The 19,869-nt window shown below is 43.0% G+C and overlaps 1 protein-coding gene and 1 long non-coding RNA gene across 5 annotated transcripts in view; one reads left to right on the forward strand and one right to left on the reverse strand.

Annotated features, from left to right (window-relative positions):
• The first annotated feature begins 1,236 nt into the window (after window positions 1-1,236).
• Window positions 1,237-19,869, forward strand: part of LOC147032316 (uncharacterized) — a 38,858-nt gene continuing 20,225 nt past the window's right edge. The window contains exons 1-2 of the long non-coding RNA XR_015055111.1: window positions 1,237-1,449; window positions 2,846-2,958. This is a non-coding gene — a long non-coding RNA (uncharacterized LOC147032316). The remainder of the gene's footprint in view (window positions 1,450-2,845; window positions 2,959-19,869) is intronic.
• Window positions 19,108-19,869, reverse strand: part of DDX41 (DEAD-box helicase 41) — a 51,438-nt gene continuing 50,676 nt past the window's right edge. For all 4 annotated transcript variants that reach the window (XM_085869815.1, XM_085869814.1, XM_085869816.1 and 1 more), the window contains one exon: window positions 19,108-19,651. In XM_085869815.1, the coding sequence (XP_085725941.1) occupies window positions 19,515-19,651 (137 nt within the window). In that variant the 3' untranslated portion in view covers window positions 19,108-19,514. The remainder of the gene's footprint in view (window positions 19,652-19,869) is intronic.

Genomic DNA, 19,869 nt, shown 5'->3' on the forward strand with positions numbered 1-19,869 from the left:
CCCACCCCCTCTCTGTTTCTTTCCATCTTTATTCCTTCACACCATAATTCTGTTCAATCCCCGTTACTTTCAATCATCCCTCCATTACCCCCATCGACCCGTTTCAGCGGTCCACCAATAATCTCCCCTCCATTAAACATCCTTTCAACAGTCCTTCCTTCACGCCATCTGTCATACCTTCAATCCCTTTGCCGTTCGGTCATCCCTTGGTCGTGCGGGGTTCCTTCCCGTGTTCCTTCCATCCTTGCATTGCTTGGTTCTCTCCCAGACATGTTCGTGTTGCGTCTCACATGCATGTTCTTGGCACTTGGTGCTCAGCATGGCCATGGCCTGCGAGGTGCGGCACTTCTCGCGGGCGTGGTACAGTGCAAAACAGTATGAGTGGCATTTTCCGCACGACGGAGGAGGTTCAAGGACTCTCGGTTCAGCTTTGTGCTTGTAAATGGCGGGGCGGGGATGGCGCTAAATGTTCCCTCAGAATGGTGTGGAATTTTCCACAAGTGACGTCGTGGACCCGCCCCCATCGGCTGCGGACCAATGGGAGGGCTTGTGGGAGGAGGGGAAAAAAATCTGATGTGAAGGAAGAACAGAAAGGCAGAGAAGCACACGGTACGGGTTCGCGCTAACTGAGCAGACGGCTCAGAAAGCAGAAACAAGGACAAATGTGTCCAACAGCCGCGTCCGAAAGGCAATAACAACAACAACTGCCGACATTTCGTCACGTGCCTTGATGGAGCCAACAGCGAGACCCGTCATGGAGGCTCCTGTTCATGACGAGAAAATCGTGTATTTACCAAATTACAACACATTAAATGGAATAATCTTTAAATAGTAACGTGAACTTTTCGAAACTTTAAAGCAAATGTCCGAATATCTATCTATAATTCCAGCAGTGTGTGTGTGTGTGTGTGTGTGTGTGTGTGTGTGTGTGTGTGTGTGTGTGTGTGTGTGTGTGTGTGTGTGTGTGTGTGTGTGTGTGTGCCTGTGTGTGTGTGCCTGTGTGTGTGTGCCTGTGTGTGTGTGCCTGTGTGTGTGTGCCTGTGTTTGGATCCTGTCTTTGGATCCTGTATATAAAAGAGCCGAGGAGGAGGAGGAGAAGGAGGAGAAGGAGGAGAAGGAGGAGAAGGAGGAGGAGGAGGAGGAGGAGAAGAAGAAGAAGAAGAAGAAGAAGAAGAAGAAGAAGAAGAAGAAGAAGAAGAAGAAGAAGAAGAAGAAGAAGAAGAAGAAGAAGAAGAAGAAGAAGAATCCATTCCTGTAGGAGGCTGAAAAGAACACTCCTTCCACGAGCAGGCTTATATTAGGAGGACGAGGAGGGTGAACGGCGGCACCTCATCGACGGGAGCCTGAGGCAGAGGAGGGCGGTTCGCATTTCCGGGATGACAGAGAGGACTCACCCACTGGGTCTCGGGGACGTGGCTGTGTCCCCATTCGCATTCTCCCGTGTGTGAGGTGAGGGTGAGGGAGAGAAGGGAAGACTGCTTTCCTTTTTTTTTTCTCCATTCATTACTTATATTTCAAGACATTCTTATTTTATTCTTCTCCCCTGAGTGAATCATAGCCGAGTCTTTTGTTTCAGTGAGATCGAAGGAGAAAATGTGTGTTTTGGTTAAATCTGCTCCCACGTGCCTTTTTGCTTTCTTCGTTATAAATGCTTGTTTTTGTGTGTTTGTAATAAACAATTGTTTGTCGTTATTTCCAGTCTGTCTCGGTTGTCTTTTCCTTTCTTGGTGCGATGCATGTTCCTCCATTCCAGATCGAATCCCACACCAACAAGTCAACCAACGCAACAATAAATGAACATTTTACTCATTTGATGAACCCTAGAAAATTGCATCATCGAAGACATTACAAGAGCATCATAACAATAAAACACTTCAATCCATCACCTTCAGCAGGTAACCGAAATGTACCATCTCGTTGACTGAGCACAGGGGTGAAACATACCTTGGCTCGATATTATGAGGGGATTATTCTGACCCATAACTGAATCGCTTCACAGATCCAATCTCTCTGGGGCCTTATTGGTGTCTGCGGATACCGCCTCATCCCCAGAGCTATCTCAGTTGGTTTAGATGCAGCATCTGTTGATGTCGGTACAGCATCGGTCTCAGCGGGAACCACTTCCACTGGTGCAGGTATCCTCTCGGTTAACCCGGACCCCTCTAACTCCATTCTTATAGGAGGGTCTGCTGATTGGAAAGGTTGAGCTTCACAGCTCAGCCCGGTATCCCGCATTTGGTCCACATGCCGTTTCCAAATGAAGGGTCCAACTGCATCATAATCTAAGGAACCCCGTCTCGACCTGACAGCACCAGTTACCCACTTGTGGTCCTGACTGTAGTCACGCACAAGAACAGGCTGTTCTACCAGAAATTCATGAATGTTGCCTTCACCTCCACCAAGGGCCTATTGAAAAAGTCTATCATTGACCCTTTTTCTGATTACTGATATCAGGTTTAACCACATCCAATCTAGTACACAGTGCTCTGCCAAGAAACATCTTTGCAGGACTCTCTGCGGTTGTTGCATGAGGAACGTTCCAGTAGGATCTCAGGAAATGGGTGAACTTTGCTTCAGTGGTGACCTCCTCTTCTCTTGCAGATTGAAACGCCTCTTTGAAAGTTTGGGCAAAACTTTCAGCCAGCCCGTTTGTGGCTGGATGGTAAGGAGCAGACCAAATGTGCTTAATTCTATTTCGTTTCATGAAGAGGTTAAATTCATCTGATGTGAACTGAGGACCATTATCATGTACTAGCTGTTCAGGTACGTCATTCCTAGCAAATATCTCACGCAGTTTGATGATGGTCTGTTGTGACGAAGTTGTCTTCATGACATGCATTTCTAGGTATTTGGAATGTGCATGAACAACCACCAGAAACACCGTGTCAAGAAACGGCCCAGCATAATCCACGTGTATCCTCTGCCATGGGGTCGAGGGCCACTCCCACGGATGCAAAGGTGACACCTGTGGCATGTTCTGATGTAGCTGACACCCATCACAGTACTTAGCAATATGTTTGATATCCTTATCAATTGAGGGCCACCATACGTAGCTACGTGCTAATGCCTTCATCTTTACTACAATTATGTCACTCCTCTCTGCGCATTCGTGATCGGGACAAATTCAAAGCCAATACATGGTAAAACCAAAAACTTATCTTCCAATTTATATTCTCATTTGTGTTCAAAATATAACATTCAATTTAAATAAGTTGTTCCTCGATCATATACTGATAAAACGGACGGACAGCTGGACAGGGCATGAACCAATTGCTTAACCCCGCTTTTCACATCGCGTGTGTGGGGTAATAACAATATCAACCATAATACAATTAATTACAAATATATTTAAACGTGTGCTTACTCAAATATTAGGACTGATAACCTTCTTCTTTGACCACATCCACGACATTCCTTTTTCACAAGAAAGCCCAACATCCTTAAGGTATCTAACTATTGAGTAGCAATACCACCTATACACTCAACTTCACTGCTTAATGCTCTATGGCAGGTGAGTTTTTCAGCAGAGCAGGGGGCACATTGGTTGTAATTATAAGTTATAGAAAAAGCCATTCTGGATCCAAAAGCAGCCTGTACTTCCCATGCACCTTCTAGGTCGCAAGACATCAGGTTCATTTTGTTTTACGATTATGACTTAGCCCAAGCTTCACTCTCTCACCAAACATAATTTTCAACGATGTCACCAACGTTTTACGACAGCAGACACCACAGCATTCTGAAGGACTTCCTGAACTCTCTTACAGCGAAAGGTGTAACCTCATCATGCTCAAGAAACAACATACAAACAAATGTGCTCAAGCATCCTTTTAGTACACAAAGTTCTCTTGCCACTTTCTTCACATTCCCCCAAAGTGCAGGTGTCACACTCTCCTTCATAGGATAGCTTGGAAAGGAAGACTTCCAAGATATTACTGAACACAAAACTTTCCTGTGCAGTATCAGCCATTTAAGGACCCGCCCAAGATTGCCTCCTCCCAATTATAGTTGATCCCAATGTACGAAGTAAGGGTCCCATGTGGCTGGTCCGATTGGCGAGTGAAAAATGATCGGTTGGGATAGGCAACGCCAGGGAAGCTCTCTGCCACCTCCAAAATTTAATCAAAAGATCACAGACTGAGGAACAGTGTATTTAATTTTATTTGCATAAGTCATTGCTTCATTTGCATGCAACATTCGCCCAAACAGCAACATTTTCCTTTTAACCACCGGGTTATACATAAAACCGGGTGGGAGCATTGAAAAACCCATGCTATCTACCTGGCAAATTCAAAACTGAACCATCAATCCTTAACGGGGGTGGGGGGGGGGGAGATGAGAGAGGGAGAGACCGAGAGATATCGAACGGGGTGGGAGGGAGAGGGATTGGGGTGGGATTGAGATAGACAGGGGTGGGAGAGAGGGAAATGGTGGGAGAAAAAGGATGGGAGAGAGAGAGAGGGAGAGTAAGAGGGAGTGAACGGTGTAGACAGAGAGAGAGAGAAAGAGAGGGTTGAGAGAGGGAGAAGGGAGTCAGAGAGAGGGTGACAGAGGGAGGTGGTGAGAGAGGGAGGGGTGAAAGAGGGGGTGGAGGTGAGAGAGAAGGAGAGGGCAGAGAGAGGAAGATAGTGGTGGGAGGGAGGGATAGGGGTGGGAGGGAGAGTGAGTTCAGGGTTGGTGGGGGGGGTGGTTGAGACAGAGAGAGGAAGAGTGAGAGATGAGAGGAGAGAGTGAGGAGGGGAGGAAAAGGGGGAGGGGGTGACTCCAGCAGATGTGACGTCCAGTTTAATGGCACACACAGTGATGAACACCCTGCCTGTGAAAGCAGGATAACAATTTATAGCTGGGTCAGGATTCAAATCCAGGCTGGACAGCTTAGAGCGAGCATACATACTTCTCAGCTATCCTGTCGTGATGTTAACGAAATGTTTAATTTCTTTATACATGTATTTATCTTTACCAAAATGACAGGTCATATAATGAAAGAAGATCTACGAAACCGGGAAACATGGTGTAAAGTAAAATTGCACATTTTCATCAAGCCAGCCATTGCCTTATATACCCCAGAAGAACGTGGAGCCAACACAGGTAAGTGCCCCCTGAACATTGTTCAAGTCAATCAACATATAGTATTCAGTGACGGTGTGAATATTGCATTTCACGCACCAAGTGGCTTAAGCACTCTAATGAAATGGTTGATCACGAACGACTGGCTTGGCAAGCGATTAATGATCGCCGAGCCATCATATGAAGCACACACTTCCTGGAGACGCTCAAAATATCAAACTATGTCCGAATTAGACAAATTTACACTTACTTTAAGCAGTCAGAAGTGCTGCTCAGTTCAATTCTGGAGCTTAAATTTTGTAATTCAACTTAGTTTAAGAGATTCTCGAGGTTATGGCATGTGCGGAAAGGAAATGAAATCATGAACACTGGAATCTTTGGGTGTTTATAAGCATTGCAATGTATCCAGCGATTTGTAGGTTTGATGATGATCAGGCATTCGATAATATTGTTACGGTTCTCGGAACCGTATGCATACAACATACAGTTGTCCTGAGTCAGTTATTCCATTAATATACGTCTAGTTAGATCCTTTCCTTGTGTTTAGTGGGAAGACAAGGGAGTGCGTTGCGATGGGCTATAGTTAGGATTAATCAATCATTTTTCCCCTTTTACTTTATTCCCTCCTTGTTCTGAGGTAAATTCATCTCGCTTGCTACCCTTGCTTCGCTGGCCACAGCGTACCACTGTCTGCCCACTGTATCCGGAGTCTCGCTTTCTGAGGCAAAATCCCGACGTTCGCTATGGAAGCCGCGCCACCATCCACCTTCCCAAACCCAGACACGCGCGGCATGGGTGGGCCAAACTAGCGTCTGGCTGAAACACCGCCCAGAAAGGCGGACCACATGAAGGGCCGGTCCAATCGGGATGCTCGGATCGGACAATGACGTCGGATTCGCCATGGCTCCTCCCCGAGCTCCAGGATCTATAAAGTATGGAGCAATCCTCAGAAGTCGGTGGTTGTTGTAGATTGAAATGAAGAAGTCGGTGGTTGTTGGTAGATTGAAAGGAAGAAGTCAGTTGTTGTTGATTGAAAGGAAGAAGTCAGTGGTTGTTGGTAGATTGAAAGGAAGAAGTCAGTTGTTGTTGATTGAAAGGAAGAAGTCGGTGGGAGTTGGTTGAAAGAAGGTCGAAGGCGTGAGAAGTCTGTTGGAAAGTGGAGAATTGAAGGAGTTGTTGTGAAAGTGTTCCTGTGGCTTGGCTCTGCCTACGTCTCGCCTCGACGGCCCACCTACTGTACTGGTCTCCACCGACATGACCTCGACCAAGCCTCTTACCTGGTCCTGTCTACTGCTCCATTCTCGGCCTTGGACTCTGCTCTTCTCCACTCGGGCTCCTGCTACAGACATGATTACCACTCGTGCGGCTGTGGACCGAACTACACAACTACACAACCACACAACCACACAACCACACAACGTGCGGACCGGAAGTCGGGGAATTACCTCCCCTGAAATGCTCAGGTACCAAGAAACTGTAACCCCAACTCCCTCCTTCGCTGGCTGCAAAAGTCCCTTTCACAATTGGGTTTACTTTGTCTGAGTGTGTGTGTCTGAGAGTGTTGCCATCTGTCCGTTAAGTAAGCCTGAACAAGATATTTTATTGTTGTGATTGTTGCTTTTATTAATCTCGTGTTAAGTCTGCACTGTCTCTGCTTTTGTAAGTTGCTTGTATAATTGCCACACCCCACACCTCTCTCATCTTTCCCTGCATTACATCCCCAATAAACCTTTTGTTGTGCCACATGCTTTTCCTTGCTCCTTGTTAATAAATAATTGTTGTAGAAATGTTCCCAGCTCACCTTTGTCTTTTCCCTCATTGGTCCAGCATGGTTCAAATCCAGGTTTAGTCGGGTCTTTATTCCCAACAGTCCGTTCCTTCTAGCCGGCACGCCCTTGGCAGTGCCGCTCGGCTGCATCCGATCCGGAAAGGAGATCTGATCTGGTAGAGTGATCGGGTTCAGACAAGGCGTACCGAGGGCGTGGTTCCCTGGTGGTTAAACCACGTGGTCAATTAGGTAACCCGATTCACCAATAGGCGGGAGGACCCTAGGTCGCGCGGTTGAGTTATTGGCATCCACGATCGGTTAAGTGACCCGCCGCGTCAGGAATTATCCGGGGAGTCTGGTGGGAATCGACGTAGCTTTCCCCACCTCATGGTCTTCTCACCCGACCCCGCCGGCCCGCAACAATAGGATTGAGCAAAGTGAAAAAAAAATATTGTGAAGAAATCGTTGCGGCCTGTTCCAAGTCAAGGCATGGTTGAGCAGCCAAAAATAAAAATGGCAAATTAAGACCCCAGTGAGGTAATCAAGGATGTGCCTCAGGGGAAAGCGAGGTGGCTGAGGATGTGCCTGATAAAGGAAATAATTAAATAAAGCCGTTAATTATCTTCAAAAGGGGTGTTTTCATTTACTCAAACACCAAATTTTCACTCATGCACTTCCTTGGAGTTCTCTGAGTATGCCTGCAAAGTTTCAGGCTGCAAGGTTTCATGGTTTTGGAGTTATGGAGATGATACACACATCAGCTGACTGATGCACACTGCCATTTATTATTATTAATTATGGATATATGAGCAGAGTACCCGCCCAATGGGCGATCTTGTTCCAAGCATGCAACACATTCTTTTGACGCATACCTTTATTTGGGCAGTGTATAGGCAACTCACAGCTCTGTGGAGGCAAACAAAAATAAATGAAAAAAAATCACTCATAGAGTAACTTCACAAAACAGCACAAAGTAGAATGGCACTCGGCAGAGCGCATACCTCCGCCAGATGGAACAGTTCACGTTTTGTATCCCACTAATGGGCTGGATCCGAACCAAAATCCAATCTGCTTGTTCTTGTCACCTACTCAACTCATCCACCTTGTTTTGTCAAAACTCATCCACAACTTTTGAGATATAGTGATATATTTAGTTTTTGGCCCTATATATCAGTTTTAGAAATTCGGCCTGTGTTGACCTTTTGACCTTAAAATTTTTTTGTGTTTCTAAAAACTTCTCGTTTTTGTTTCTTTCATTGGTTTAACATGGTGCGTGTTGGGTGATTTAAAAGGCCGTTGCTGCTGTAAATGTACGTTTGGACCGACGGGACCTCGGTAACCATCCGCTCAGGTTATGCACGGGTCGAGCACGGAAACGAGCCGTTCGAGTCCCGTCGAGGGTGTGAATACTCGGTAGCTCGCCACGTGGGTCTCTAGGTATTTAAAAGTTTGGCAAATAACCCTGTCCCACATGATGGAATTATTGACGATTCATGGTCCTGTAAGGGACCCGTACCCTCGGAGTTTTCCGAAAGGTACGATCTAGATTCCGGGTGTTCGGTAGAGTCGACCCTACTGCTCCACCTGGTGGTCGTGCTCGCAGCCGACGCCCGGCTCCGCAACAGTATGTATTATGTGTATATTCATCTATGATGTACGGATTATGTATGTATGTATTATGTCTGGATTAATGTATGATGTATGATATATGATATATCATGTATGTTTGTATATATTATGTATGTATGATGTATGTATTATGTGTGTATTATGTATGTATTTATGATGCATGTATTATGTATGTATTATGTATGTATGATGCATGCATTATGTGTGTATTATGTATTATGTATGTATGATGTGTGTATTATGTGTGTATTATGTATGTATTTATGTATGATGTATGATGCATGTATTATGTATGTATTATGTATGTATGATGCATGTATTATGTGTGTATTATGCATGTATGCATGTATTATGTATATTTGATGTATGTATTATGTTTGTATGATGCATGTATGATGTATGTATTATGTGTATATTTATGTTTTATGTATTATGTATGTATGCATTTATGTATTATGTTTTTATGTATTTACGTATTATAGGCCTACATGTATGTATGTATAAAGTCAAAACCCTGGGGATTGCATTTTCCATAAATTAAATTGAGTACTTGAATTTTTGGGGGTAACAAGCTCGAATTCAATTGTAAAGATACATGACATATGTGTCCACAAAATAATATAATTTGAAACTAAATTATGCAACTATCAGAAAATGGTTATACGAGGTGAAAGAGAATATTTATGGTATTCACTTGGACTTGCTGTCCAATTTTCTCCAAAGATCATTTGCCGTCTATAAATCCCTTTAGATTCCTTAGACCTTTGGACCCCTTAAGATTCTTATTGATCTCGATAAACCCTTTTGACTTTTACACCCTTATCAACCCTTAGACCCTTTAGATCCTTTTTGATGCACACCACACAAACATCTGTGGAGTCTTCCTACAATCCACAGACGATACTTTTTTCAGTAAGTAATGTGCAATCTCTAGCCACGAGACAGCCAGAGGATATCATTGTCATTACAGTATGTACTATTGTCACGATCATTATGTACCATTATCACTATCATTATGAACCATTATCTATATCATTATCACTCTACAGTACCGAAGAAGTTCTGAACATTTTTGATCGTTTTACCTGCTAAGAAATAAACAGTTTACATGGACAAATGTAGTACAGACTAACACTGGAATCTTGAAGTCGAGTTTGGTGAAGAATATTTGTGTTTGATGTGGTTTCTACTCAGATGGTGGGTACTCTGCTAAGATGACAAATGATCACTCTGGGTGTTTTCTTTTCTGTAAAAGCAGGTTTTCAATTTATTTTTAAAAGACTTAAATAGCAGGAAGAAGCGAAGCAAAAAAGCAGGGATAGTGTTCCAAAGCAAAGCAGTTCAAGGGAAGAAACCAGAGCAATAATTGGTCTTTTGGCGGTTTGTACATCATTTGTAAAGGAATAACGGGAAGCAGCAAAGGGTCATCTTCTGCCGTTTCCCTACACAATTTTACGAAGGCTTCCCCTGGTCAACAACAAGCCCACATCTTAATCTGTGTGACTTCTAATGGAAGTTCATGAAGGGAAATGTCTACCAGATGGGCTCCCATGACTGTCAGCAAGCTGAAGTAGTGGTCAATTGGGAGTGCACACTCAATATTAGCTGAGACACTTTGGGAAAGCTATGGACAATATATGCATATGGAGACAATATTTAATCAGACACTGGCTGTGCAGTACCTATAGAAAGTTTACACCCCCTTTCAAAATTTTCACATTTTTGTTACTTTATAGCCTGGAATCAAGTTGCATTAAATCAGACTTTTTTCCACTTTTATTTACACATCATAACCCACAACTTGCAAGTGAAAAACAAATTCTATATATTTCAGAAAATTAATTACAAACACAAAACTAGAATATCTTGGTCCACCCCACTGAGTTCATACTTGGTAGAAGCACCTTTGAAAGCAATTACAGCTATGAATCTGTTGGGATAGGTTTCTACCAACTTTGCACACCTTGATTGGGCAATATTTGCCCATTCTTCTGGACAAAACTGTTCAAGCTCAGTCAAGTTTCGTGGGGAGTGATGATAGGCAGAAATCTTCAAGTCATGCCACAGGGTGGCAGAGGTTATGTTTTCATCTCTTTCTGTCTGTTTGTCTATATTTGTTTGTGTGCAGGATATCTCAAAAAGTTGTGGACAGGTTGGGTGTATGACAAGGACAAACTGATTATCTTTTGGTAAAGATCCGGATCCGACTCCTAGAATTTTTAAAGTGATTCTACACCATTGAGAGATCGGGCCAACAACGATAGATAGCACGATATCTCAAGAAGTTGTGGATGGATTCGGATGAAACTTGGGCACGCTTGTGTGGCAAGGATGAATTGATTCGATTTTGGTGAAGATTCGAATAAGGATCTGGATACGAGAATTATTTAATTCTTAAAGTCATTCTTCACCATTGAGAGATCAGGCCAAAAACGATATATATCATGATATTTCAAAAATATATTGGGCCCGATACGTTCTTGTGGATCAGGCATTGCACAGCTCTACCAAGTTCCCTTCTTGTTTTATTCTGAAATAATCACAATCACGACAATTTAACACAGGTGGAGGTCGAGTAACAAGGTGTGTGATTTTGAAGGTGATTGGTTATGCCTGATCTAATTTTAAAATGATATTCTTCGGGGGGGGGGGGCGGTGGACACTTATTCAACCAATATATTCTAGTTTTGTATTTTTATTTAATTTTCTGAAATTCGTTTACTTTGTTTTTCACTTGGACGTTTTGGGTTACGATGTGTAAATAAAGGTGGAAAAAGGTTGATGGAATGTAATTTAATTCTAGGCGATAAGGCAACAAAAGATGAAAATTTTGAAAGGGGGTGTCGACTTTCTATAGGCACTGTATATAGTAGTATTAAATCACCAACTCTAAAATAAATCAGACAAATGTAGTATATATTGACACTGGAATATTGAAGTACAGTTTGGTGAAGAATACTTGTGTTTGATGTGGTTTATACGCCCCATCAGCAGAAATCTGATCAGTATGCCTCTTTCTCAATACATCCTCCGATTCGCATGGTATCTGAAAACACTGCCAGTTGTGGTCTGTAACCAGAATGGAAAGGGGGTGTAAATTGAGCATAATTATTCCGTAGATAAAAGTCGAGCCTTCAGAACTGCCAATTGCTTTGTGGACAGAGGACAGCCACACCTGAACAGCCATGCAGCTGAACAAGCTGAGAACAAACATGCAACAAGCATAGCCATCCGGGTGTTAGATGTTTGATCATTATGTCGACATCATCTAATTGTGACCTCTGCATCACCTGAAATAATGGCTAGCAAGCGAAAGTAATCATTTTGGTAATCGGAGAGATTTGAAAAAGATAGACCTTTACCTGGTATTCATTCAATTCAGATGTAAAATTTGACACAAAAATAGACTTGACAAAATAGTCTTTCTGGCTTGTTCTGCCCTTCTGCCCAAATTTTAGTTTAAGCAGAGTGTCAGTGCTGCCAAAGCTGTTACAAAGCTACAATCCTTGTCAAGGCACCACTTTGAAACTTGCCCATGGTGCCAGTGATCGGTTGCCTACTCTTCACAACAAGACACCAGTTTAACATCCATCCAAGGGATGCCACGCACATTGATGAATCACCCTGCCTGTGAAACACCACCCAAGATGACAGTTCATAGCCAGGTCAGGATTCGAACCCAGGCTAGACAGCTTCGAGGAAAGTGTGCATATCTCTAAGCCATTGAGTAGCATATACAGCAATTTCAGGCAAACACTCCACATTTACACGGATTAGATCAGAATTTATGCTAAACGAGACGCCAGAAAATTGAATAAAAGTTCCTCAATTACAGGCCAACACTCTGTCAACAACAGCTGTGCTTGGTGGGCTAAATTTATAATGTTTTGGAGCTAAGAATACTCGAGGTGTATGATATATATATATATATATATATATATATATATATATATATATATATATATATATATATATATATATATATATATATATATATATATATATATATACTTGCTCACACTGTGACCTCATTTAACAAGCATTTCGTGTATCTTCTCGAGGTTATCCAAGGTACATCTGAGCATGCTAGTTTTAACCCTCAGATATCCCCCCCCTCCCCGACCCTCTAAATATTAGGTTTGTCGGTTATGATGTCACTCATCTGTGGTCCAAACTGAAATCAATGGTGCACGTGAGATGGGGCCATCATGTTAATCAACATGTTTAACAGACTTGTTCAGGAAGCTTTTAGAGGCTCAACTGCAACGTGAACGTCATGTCAGGTGTCCTTGGAATAGGATGGCCGACGGGAGTTGTAGGAATAAAACGTTCTGCTTGAGATTAATCTTGACAAGTACAACGTATTTACTAAATGTACATCTTTGACTAATTTTGGGTTAAAAGTGGAAAATATTAAAGCAATGCAGGATATGTTTGTCAGGAGCTGCACCACAAAATGTTCATGTCCTTCTATTTATTACGTGAAATGCACTGCAGTTAACCTGAGGATTTATTGTATGTTTTTACCTGCGACATGACACAGGTTGAAAAGAGACTCGCGTTTCTGATGCTGGTGGTGGTGGTGTTGTTGCACAATAACGGTATTCTTGTGTGATGGTGCAGGGTGATGAGGTAGATGGATCAGGGCAGTCACCATTCCAATTCAAAGTTATTTTACTGCAATAATAATCAAAGATACAAAACATGAGATTCCGGCCTGGCACATTCCTCTACGACTTGCCAGTGATGCGTCACCATATGGTCTTGTGAGTGTACCCTCTCATGTCATGGAAGATGGTGTGCAACAACCAATAGCCTTTGTATCCAGGTCATTAACCTCATCAGAGAAAAATTACTCGCAGATAGATAAGGAGGCATTGGCTCTTGTCTGAGGAGTAAAAAAATTTCACCATTATGTTTTTGGCAGGATGGTTACTTAAGTCACGGACCACAAACACCTGCTATTCATTCTCTACCCTCACAAATGCATGCCAGTGATGACATCCGCATGTCTGCAACGACATGCATTGTTTTTAGCTGGACATCACTATAACATTGAAGACAAGAGTACGACTGATCATGGTAATGCAGATGCCCTGCCACGGCTTCCACTTGAGATCATCCAGCCATCTGCAGGGAAGGATATTGATGCAGTTGATGTTTTTCACATGTCACAGATTGAATTACTTCCAGTCACAAGTGATGAGATCAAACGGGAAACGCAACGTGACATGGAGTTGTCTCGAGTGTTCGAGTCTGTCACTCAGGGTTTGTCTCCAGAAGCGAAACAGATTCAACCTTTCTACAACCCGAAGGATGAACTGTCAGCCCAGGTTCAGGTTCAGATAAGATGATGTCACAGACAGTGTGTGAAACAGCGGTAAAACCTAGAATTGATTTATTTATTTATACGCCTTTAAACCTTTTTAAGCCTTCATTTAAATTGAATTATACACTTGAACACTGTAGAACACAAATCGCCTTCACCGTACTTCCAAGAACCATGCTATATAATCAATATATTGCACGAGAGGGCGTGCCATGTGAAAGGGTACAGTATCGGGATGAAGAAGAGACCACCGATATGGATATGGCTATGAATGATGCTGATTGACGCTGCGGTTCATGGTGGTCAATAAAGCCTCCATCTCCAAAACTGGGGCTCAATGTCGTCTTATTACAGTAAGATTTGCTGATGTACCGATAAATACCAGAGTGCAATTGTAGAAGGGTGGTGTGTAAGACTGCGCCAATCGTGCTAAACGTTCAGATTTTTAAAAAACAATCTTTAAAATCATGATTAGCCCTGTTGGACTGAGGCCGAAACAGGGACTTATGGATTTGGTCTCGATTTCCGTGTGCATGCGTCCACAACCATTTCTCAGACATGCATTTACCGATGTTGATCAAACTTCGCACACAGATAAGGAACGATGGATTACATATGCACGTCATATTTTTTTTCCCCGAGATCAGATACAAGATGGTCGACTTGTGGCCATTTTGTTAATTAAATATGTTCCCAACCATATCTCAGACATGCATAGTCCAAATTTGTTCAAACTTGTCACAAGCACAGCACATCGTGTGGAATACACGTGCACCTCACTTTATTTTGTGATCTGATCAAAGATGGCCGACTGGTGGCCATTTTATTTGTTAAAAAAAAAACCAGTATCGAACATGTCCTCAACCATTTCTCAGACATCCATTTACCGATCTTGTTCAAACTTGGCACACAGATAATAATGAATGATGGCTTATATCTGCATGTCAATTTTTTTTCAAGATCAGATGCAAGATGATTGACTGGCAGCCATTTTAGTTGAAAAAAAACAGATGTCGAACACTTCCTTGTATTTGGCTCCATTCATTGTTCCCTCTATCCTTACAAGTCTCCCAATCCCTGCTGCTGAAAAACATCCCCATAGCATGATGCTCCCACTGACCTGCTTCATCGTAGGGATGGTGTTATATGGGTGATGAGTTGTGCTCGGTTTCCGCCAGACATAGCACTGCATTCAGGCCAAAGAGTTCAATTTTCGTCTCTTCAACCAACAGAATCTTTTGCCTCATGCCTTCAGTCTTTCACCTGCTTTTTTGCAAACTCCAGACATCTTGTCATGTGCCTTTTACTCAGGCGTGGCTTCCGTCTGGCCACTCTCCCGTAAAGCCTAGATTTGTGGAGTCATGCAGAATGTTGTCCTTCTGGCAGGTTCTCTCATCTCATCCAAGGAACTCTGTAGTTCTGTCAGTGGTCATTGAGTTCTTGGTCACCTCCCTGACCAAGATCGTTCTTGTCCAGTTGCTCAGTTTTGTCAGATGGCCAGCTCGAGGAAGAGTCTGGGTAGTTTCATATTCTCTGCATTTCTTAATGATGTAACTCTGGGCTTTTGGGAACTATCAACAAGCCAGAAATTGTTTTATACCCTTACCCAGATCTGTGCCTCCTCACAATTCTATCTCGGAGTTCTAAGAAACAGTTCCTTGTACTTCATGGTAGAGTTTCTGCTCTGACACGCACTGCCAACTGTGGGACGTTATATAGAAAGGTGTGTTTTTTTTCCAAATCATGTCCAATCAATTGAATTGGCCACAAATAGACTCCACTCAAGTTCTAGGGATATCTCAAGGATGATCAATGGAAATTGTATGCACCTGAGCTCAATTTGGAGTGACAGAGCAAAGGAGTTGAATACCTATTAACTCAAGACATTTCAGCTTTTCATTTTTTAATCATTTAAAAAAAAAATTCTAAAAACAAGTTTCCACTTTGTCATGATGGGGTATTTTGTGGAGATCGGTGACAAAAACTTTAAATTCAATCCATTTTAAATTCAGTTTGTAACAACTAAACGTGAAAAAGTCGAGAGGTGTGAATACTTTCTGAAGGCACTTTCGATGAACAAGCAACAAAAATAAAACCCAAAATCTTATACACGTCACAGGTCGAATTTGTTCGTTAAAATATATCTCAGTTGTGCATCTCAAACACAAGCTAGCTCCCCCGGACAAACTTTTGGTAAAATAAGAAATCGGCAGACTGTTCTCACTCCATATCTGACTGCAAACAGACTATGTAGGAAAGGAATCCAATGTGTGTGCTGAATGTGAACTTCTGCACTTGTCCAAGTATCTGCAGGGGTAGCTTTTCACCATCGGTCAAGATCATTTACACGTTTCGCCTGTCATCTCTAGACCTAGTCAGATCACATGTTGCAGCCAGAGCCAATTGATGTGGATGGGGGAAGGAACACCTTCTGCTCGAGCTCTCTGAATGGCCAGTCTGGCTGAATAGTTCTTTTATCTGCTTTATTTCCCAGCTTTGTGAGCCATGAACAATTTCACAACAACGGGCGAGCAAGAAGAGAAAGAGAAATTCAGTGGGGGGAAAATGTGAGAGGGTGAAAGAGAAGCAAGAACTATTTCACTCAAGCACACCCACCAAACACGGATAGATGGAAATTATTCCATCTTTAAATAGAATCACCAAACACCATTTTCAAGGAAAGCTACCAGCCAACAGACTGGGCTACACATATGTTAAGGAATGATAGGAGGTAAAAAGAAACAAAAGCTGTTTGTTTTCTTTTTTCCTTGGATAATGCTGGTTTTGTTTATCCATTGCCAAGGTTTCTTTTAAAAACTTGTACTCAATGAAGATCACTTTGTTAAATAGAAACAAAAGGTCATAAGGCCTACCACACTCACCATTGGGGGACAGGTTGGCATGGTGGGGAACAGACAGACAGACAAGATATGTGAGTTTAAAATGTCAAGGGTAAGTACATATTACATGAGATTATGATAAACTTTCTTCAAGGACTTTAAGTGTGGAATCAGGCAAACAGAGGGAGACACAACTTCCCTTACCAAGAACTTAATATCTCACACCATTGAACCCACCTTTTATCAATAAGCATTTGAAGTTGAATTTGGTTGACTGGTTCTGTTTCCACCTGTCTGTACCTGTGGCTCGTGATGCTGAAAAATTAAACTAAAACCTCATACACCATGTTGTATTGTCCATTGTCTTAATGCCTTGTGATTCATGTAATAGCATAATAATGTCACCTAATGTCCTTGTCCTCCATATGATGCATGTGAAAGCTCCTACACAAGCATTAGATCACTGTTAAAAAATTCAGACGGATTAAAGTGCACACAGATGACAGGACATGAGTAAACCGATTACAATCGAAGCATTTATAATGGGGCAAGCTTGAAGTCACAGTTTCATCCAAATTTGACTGCAGAAGGATTATCAGAAGTGGAATAAACTTCATACTATGCCCTCCAAGCAGCACACTACCCTGGAAGTGTCTCATCTGTTTATGATAATTACCTCTGCCACCGAAGGTGAATGGAGGTTCTGTTTTCACCCCTGTCTGTTTGTTTGTCTGTGAGCAGGATATCTCAAAACGTTGTGGACGGCTTCGGATGAAATTTGGTGGACAGGTTGGGTGTGTGATAAGGACAAATTGATTTGTCAAAATTTTCAAGAAACTACGGTTTTGGTGAAGATCCGGATTCTAGAATTTTAAAGTGATTCTTCACCATTGAAAGATGAGGCTAGCAAGGACATATTGTTGTGGGCCGGGGGGGTCAGTGGCGAGGAACGGCCACCAGGTGGAGCAGTAGAGCAGTCTCCCACCGAACACCCGGAATTTAGGTCGTGACTCTCGGACAACTCCAAAGGTCACGGGTCACTTAAGGACCGTGATCGCCAATTCTCTGATAGTGTGGGGTAGGGTTAATAGCCAAATTTCAATATACCTAAGTACCCACATCATCAAATTACCGGGGAAATCACACCCTCGATGGACTCTGTCGAACCGGGTCGCTCTAGTGACCTCGGTACGGTGTAACCGAGAGGAATTACCAAAGTTCGTCGGTCCAAACGACAACTTACAGCCCAATCAGCTTACTGATTCTCAAGCATGAACCGTGCTGGGTCAATGGAAGAAAACACGGGCAACAAACTGTAACATTTAACAAGAGGGTTTATTTATAAGGGAGGGAGACACAGAGCAGACTTAATCACGAATAAAATGCAATGTACAATAAAAAGAAAACACTTAAGCACTTCTACTTAAGGACAGGGCCCACTCAGACACACACACACACACACACACACACACACACACACACACACACACACACACACACACACACACACACACACACACACACACACCCAAAAGAAATGGACCCCGTCGGGTCTTTATTCGGTCCTCCCGCCGAGGAGGATAGTTCATCTGGGGGACCAGAGCCTGGCAAGGTACCTTTCCACCTCTAGCGGTCACACTGACTCCAACCTAGCACGGTGGGACTCGAACCCACGACCCAAAATCCACGAGCCCACGATCCTGGTTGCTCGACTACCACCACTACGACCACAAGGAGCCCCGCCAAGACCGAAGAGCACGACTGCGACGACAGACCAAAAGCAATGGCGAGGATCACTCCAGCAACGCACCCCCAGATCAAATGGCCATGATGAATGCTCTACTCTCCTCTGGCCACTCGCCTCCTGATTGGACGGTTGCGTCACGCGATTCGCCGGCTGTCCCTCATTGGACAGGCCCACAGTAGGCGGGGCAACTCCCACCTTTCTGGGGCGGAGTCGGAGCTGAGGCGATTGTAGCTCCGCCTACCTCCTCACCTAAGGCTACGTGCGTAATGGCGACGGTGGAGCGAGGCGACGGTGCCGCTGTTGTTGTTGTAATAAAAATCTAACTAAAAAATAGACCCGCAGCGCACACATGAAATTAACCCATTAGACAGAAGGACGGGACCCTGACTATAAACACATACTTATCGAAATAACTAAGCTTTGGGACTGCTGTCTGTTTGTGTGCAAATGGCTTCCAGATTCATAACACTATAGCATGATGTATCAAAAGGTTATGTGTAGGTTCTGACAAAATAAACTTGGTGGATGAGTTGGGTAGTTGACAAGAACAAGTCGACCATGTTTTGGTCAGGTCCGGTTGCAGATCTGGCCTCTCATTGGGATACAAAATATAAACTGTTCAGCCTGGTGGAGGTATGTGCTCCACCGAGTGCTGTTCGAGTTTATAATTCAGATTTATGTTTTTTAACTTGGCCAAGGAAAGAAAGAATAACAAAAAAGCCTGCAGCCAAACGTTTTTATGTTTTATTTGTCCCCTGCCAGTTTCACCGGAGGGGACTATAGGTTTGCTCTCCTTCTGTCCGTCCATCCGTCCCAACTATGGTTTATCAGTTTTTTCCCAAACCTTTTAACACATTCAACTGAAACTTGGTGCATGGCTTTATTGTGATAAGTTTCAGAACAAGTTCGATTTTCAGAGTGTTTGGCCAATTTTTCCACAGTTATGCCCTTTTTGGACTAAAAAAAAAAATCACCTCAGTGGGGGGAATTGCAAAGCAATTCTCATTGTTATTGAAATTAATGAGACAAATTAACAAGACAGATAAAACCCTCATCTCTTGTTTCCATTTGCAACTGTACTTCCTGCACACTTTTTAGTCCCAAAGTTCAACATCATATAGTTTTCTCTTGCTTTTCTTAGAAGTCCATGGCGCTATGTGCCAAGTAGTCTTTGCGCCCGATGTTGCTGACTTGCTTGGTCTGCAAGGCCTCCAGTTTTGGACAATCTGTGATCCGATGTCCAAGGCCTCCACAGAACGTGCAGCCTCTCTCTCCTGCAGACAGAAAATGTATAGTGGCATTGTACACAAACAATCCTACATTCTTCCTTCATAGTATTAAATCATGGTTAAGCAGATAGGCCAATGAGCAGATGCCAAGTGGGGTGTGAACACTTCCTAAAACTTGAACACTTTGTGGTCAAGGTGCATATTATTTAAGAGCAACTGAGATGGAAAATAACCTTATGCAGAACACATGAAGTGTTTGAAAA

Source organism: Eptatretus burgeri, chromosome 2 (genome assembly GCF_056783735.1).
Source record: "Eptatretus burgeri isolate ZD-2024b chromosome 2, Ebu_testis_v1, whole genome shotgun sequence".
Taxonomy (NCBI): Eukaryota; Metazoa; Chordata; class Myxini; order Myxiniformes; family Myxinidae; genus Eptatretus; species Eptatretus burgeri.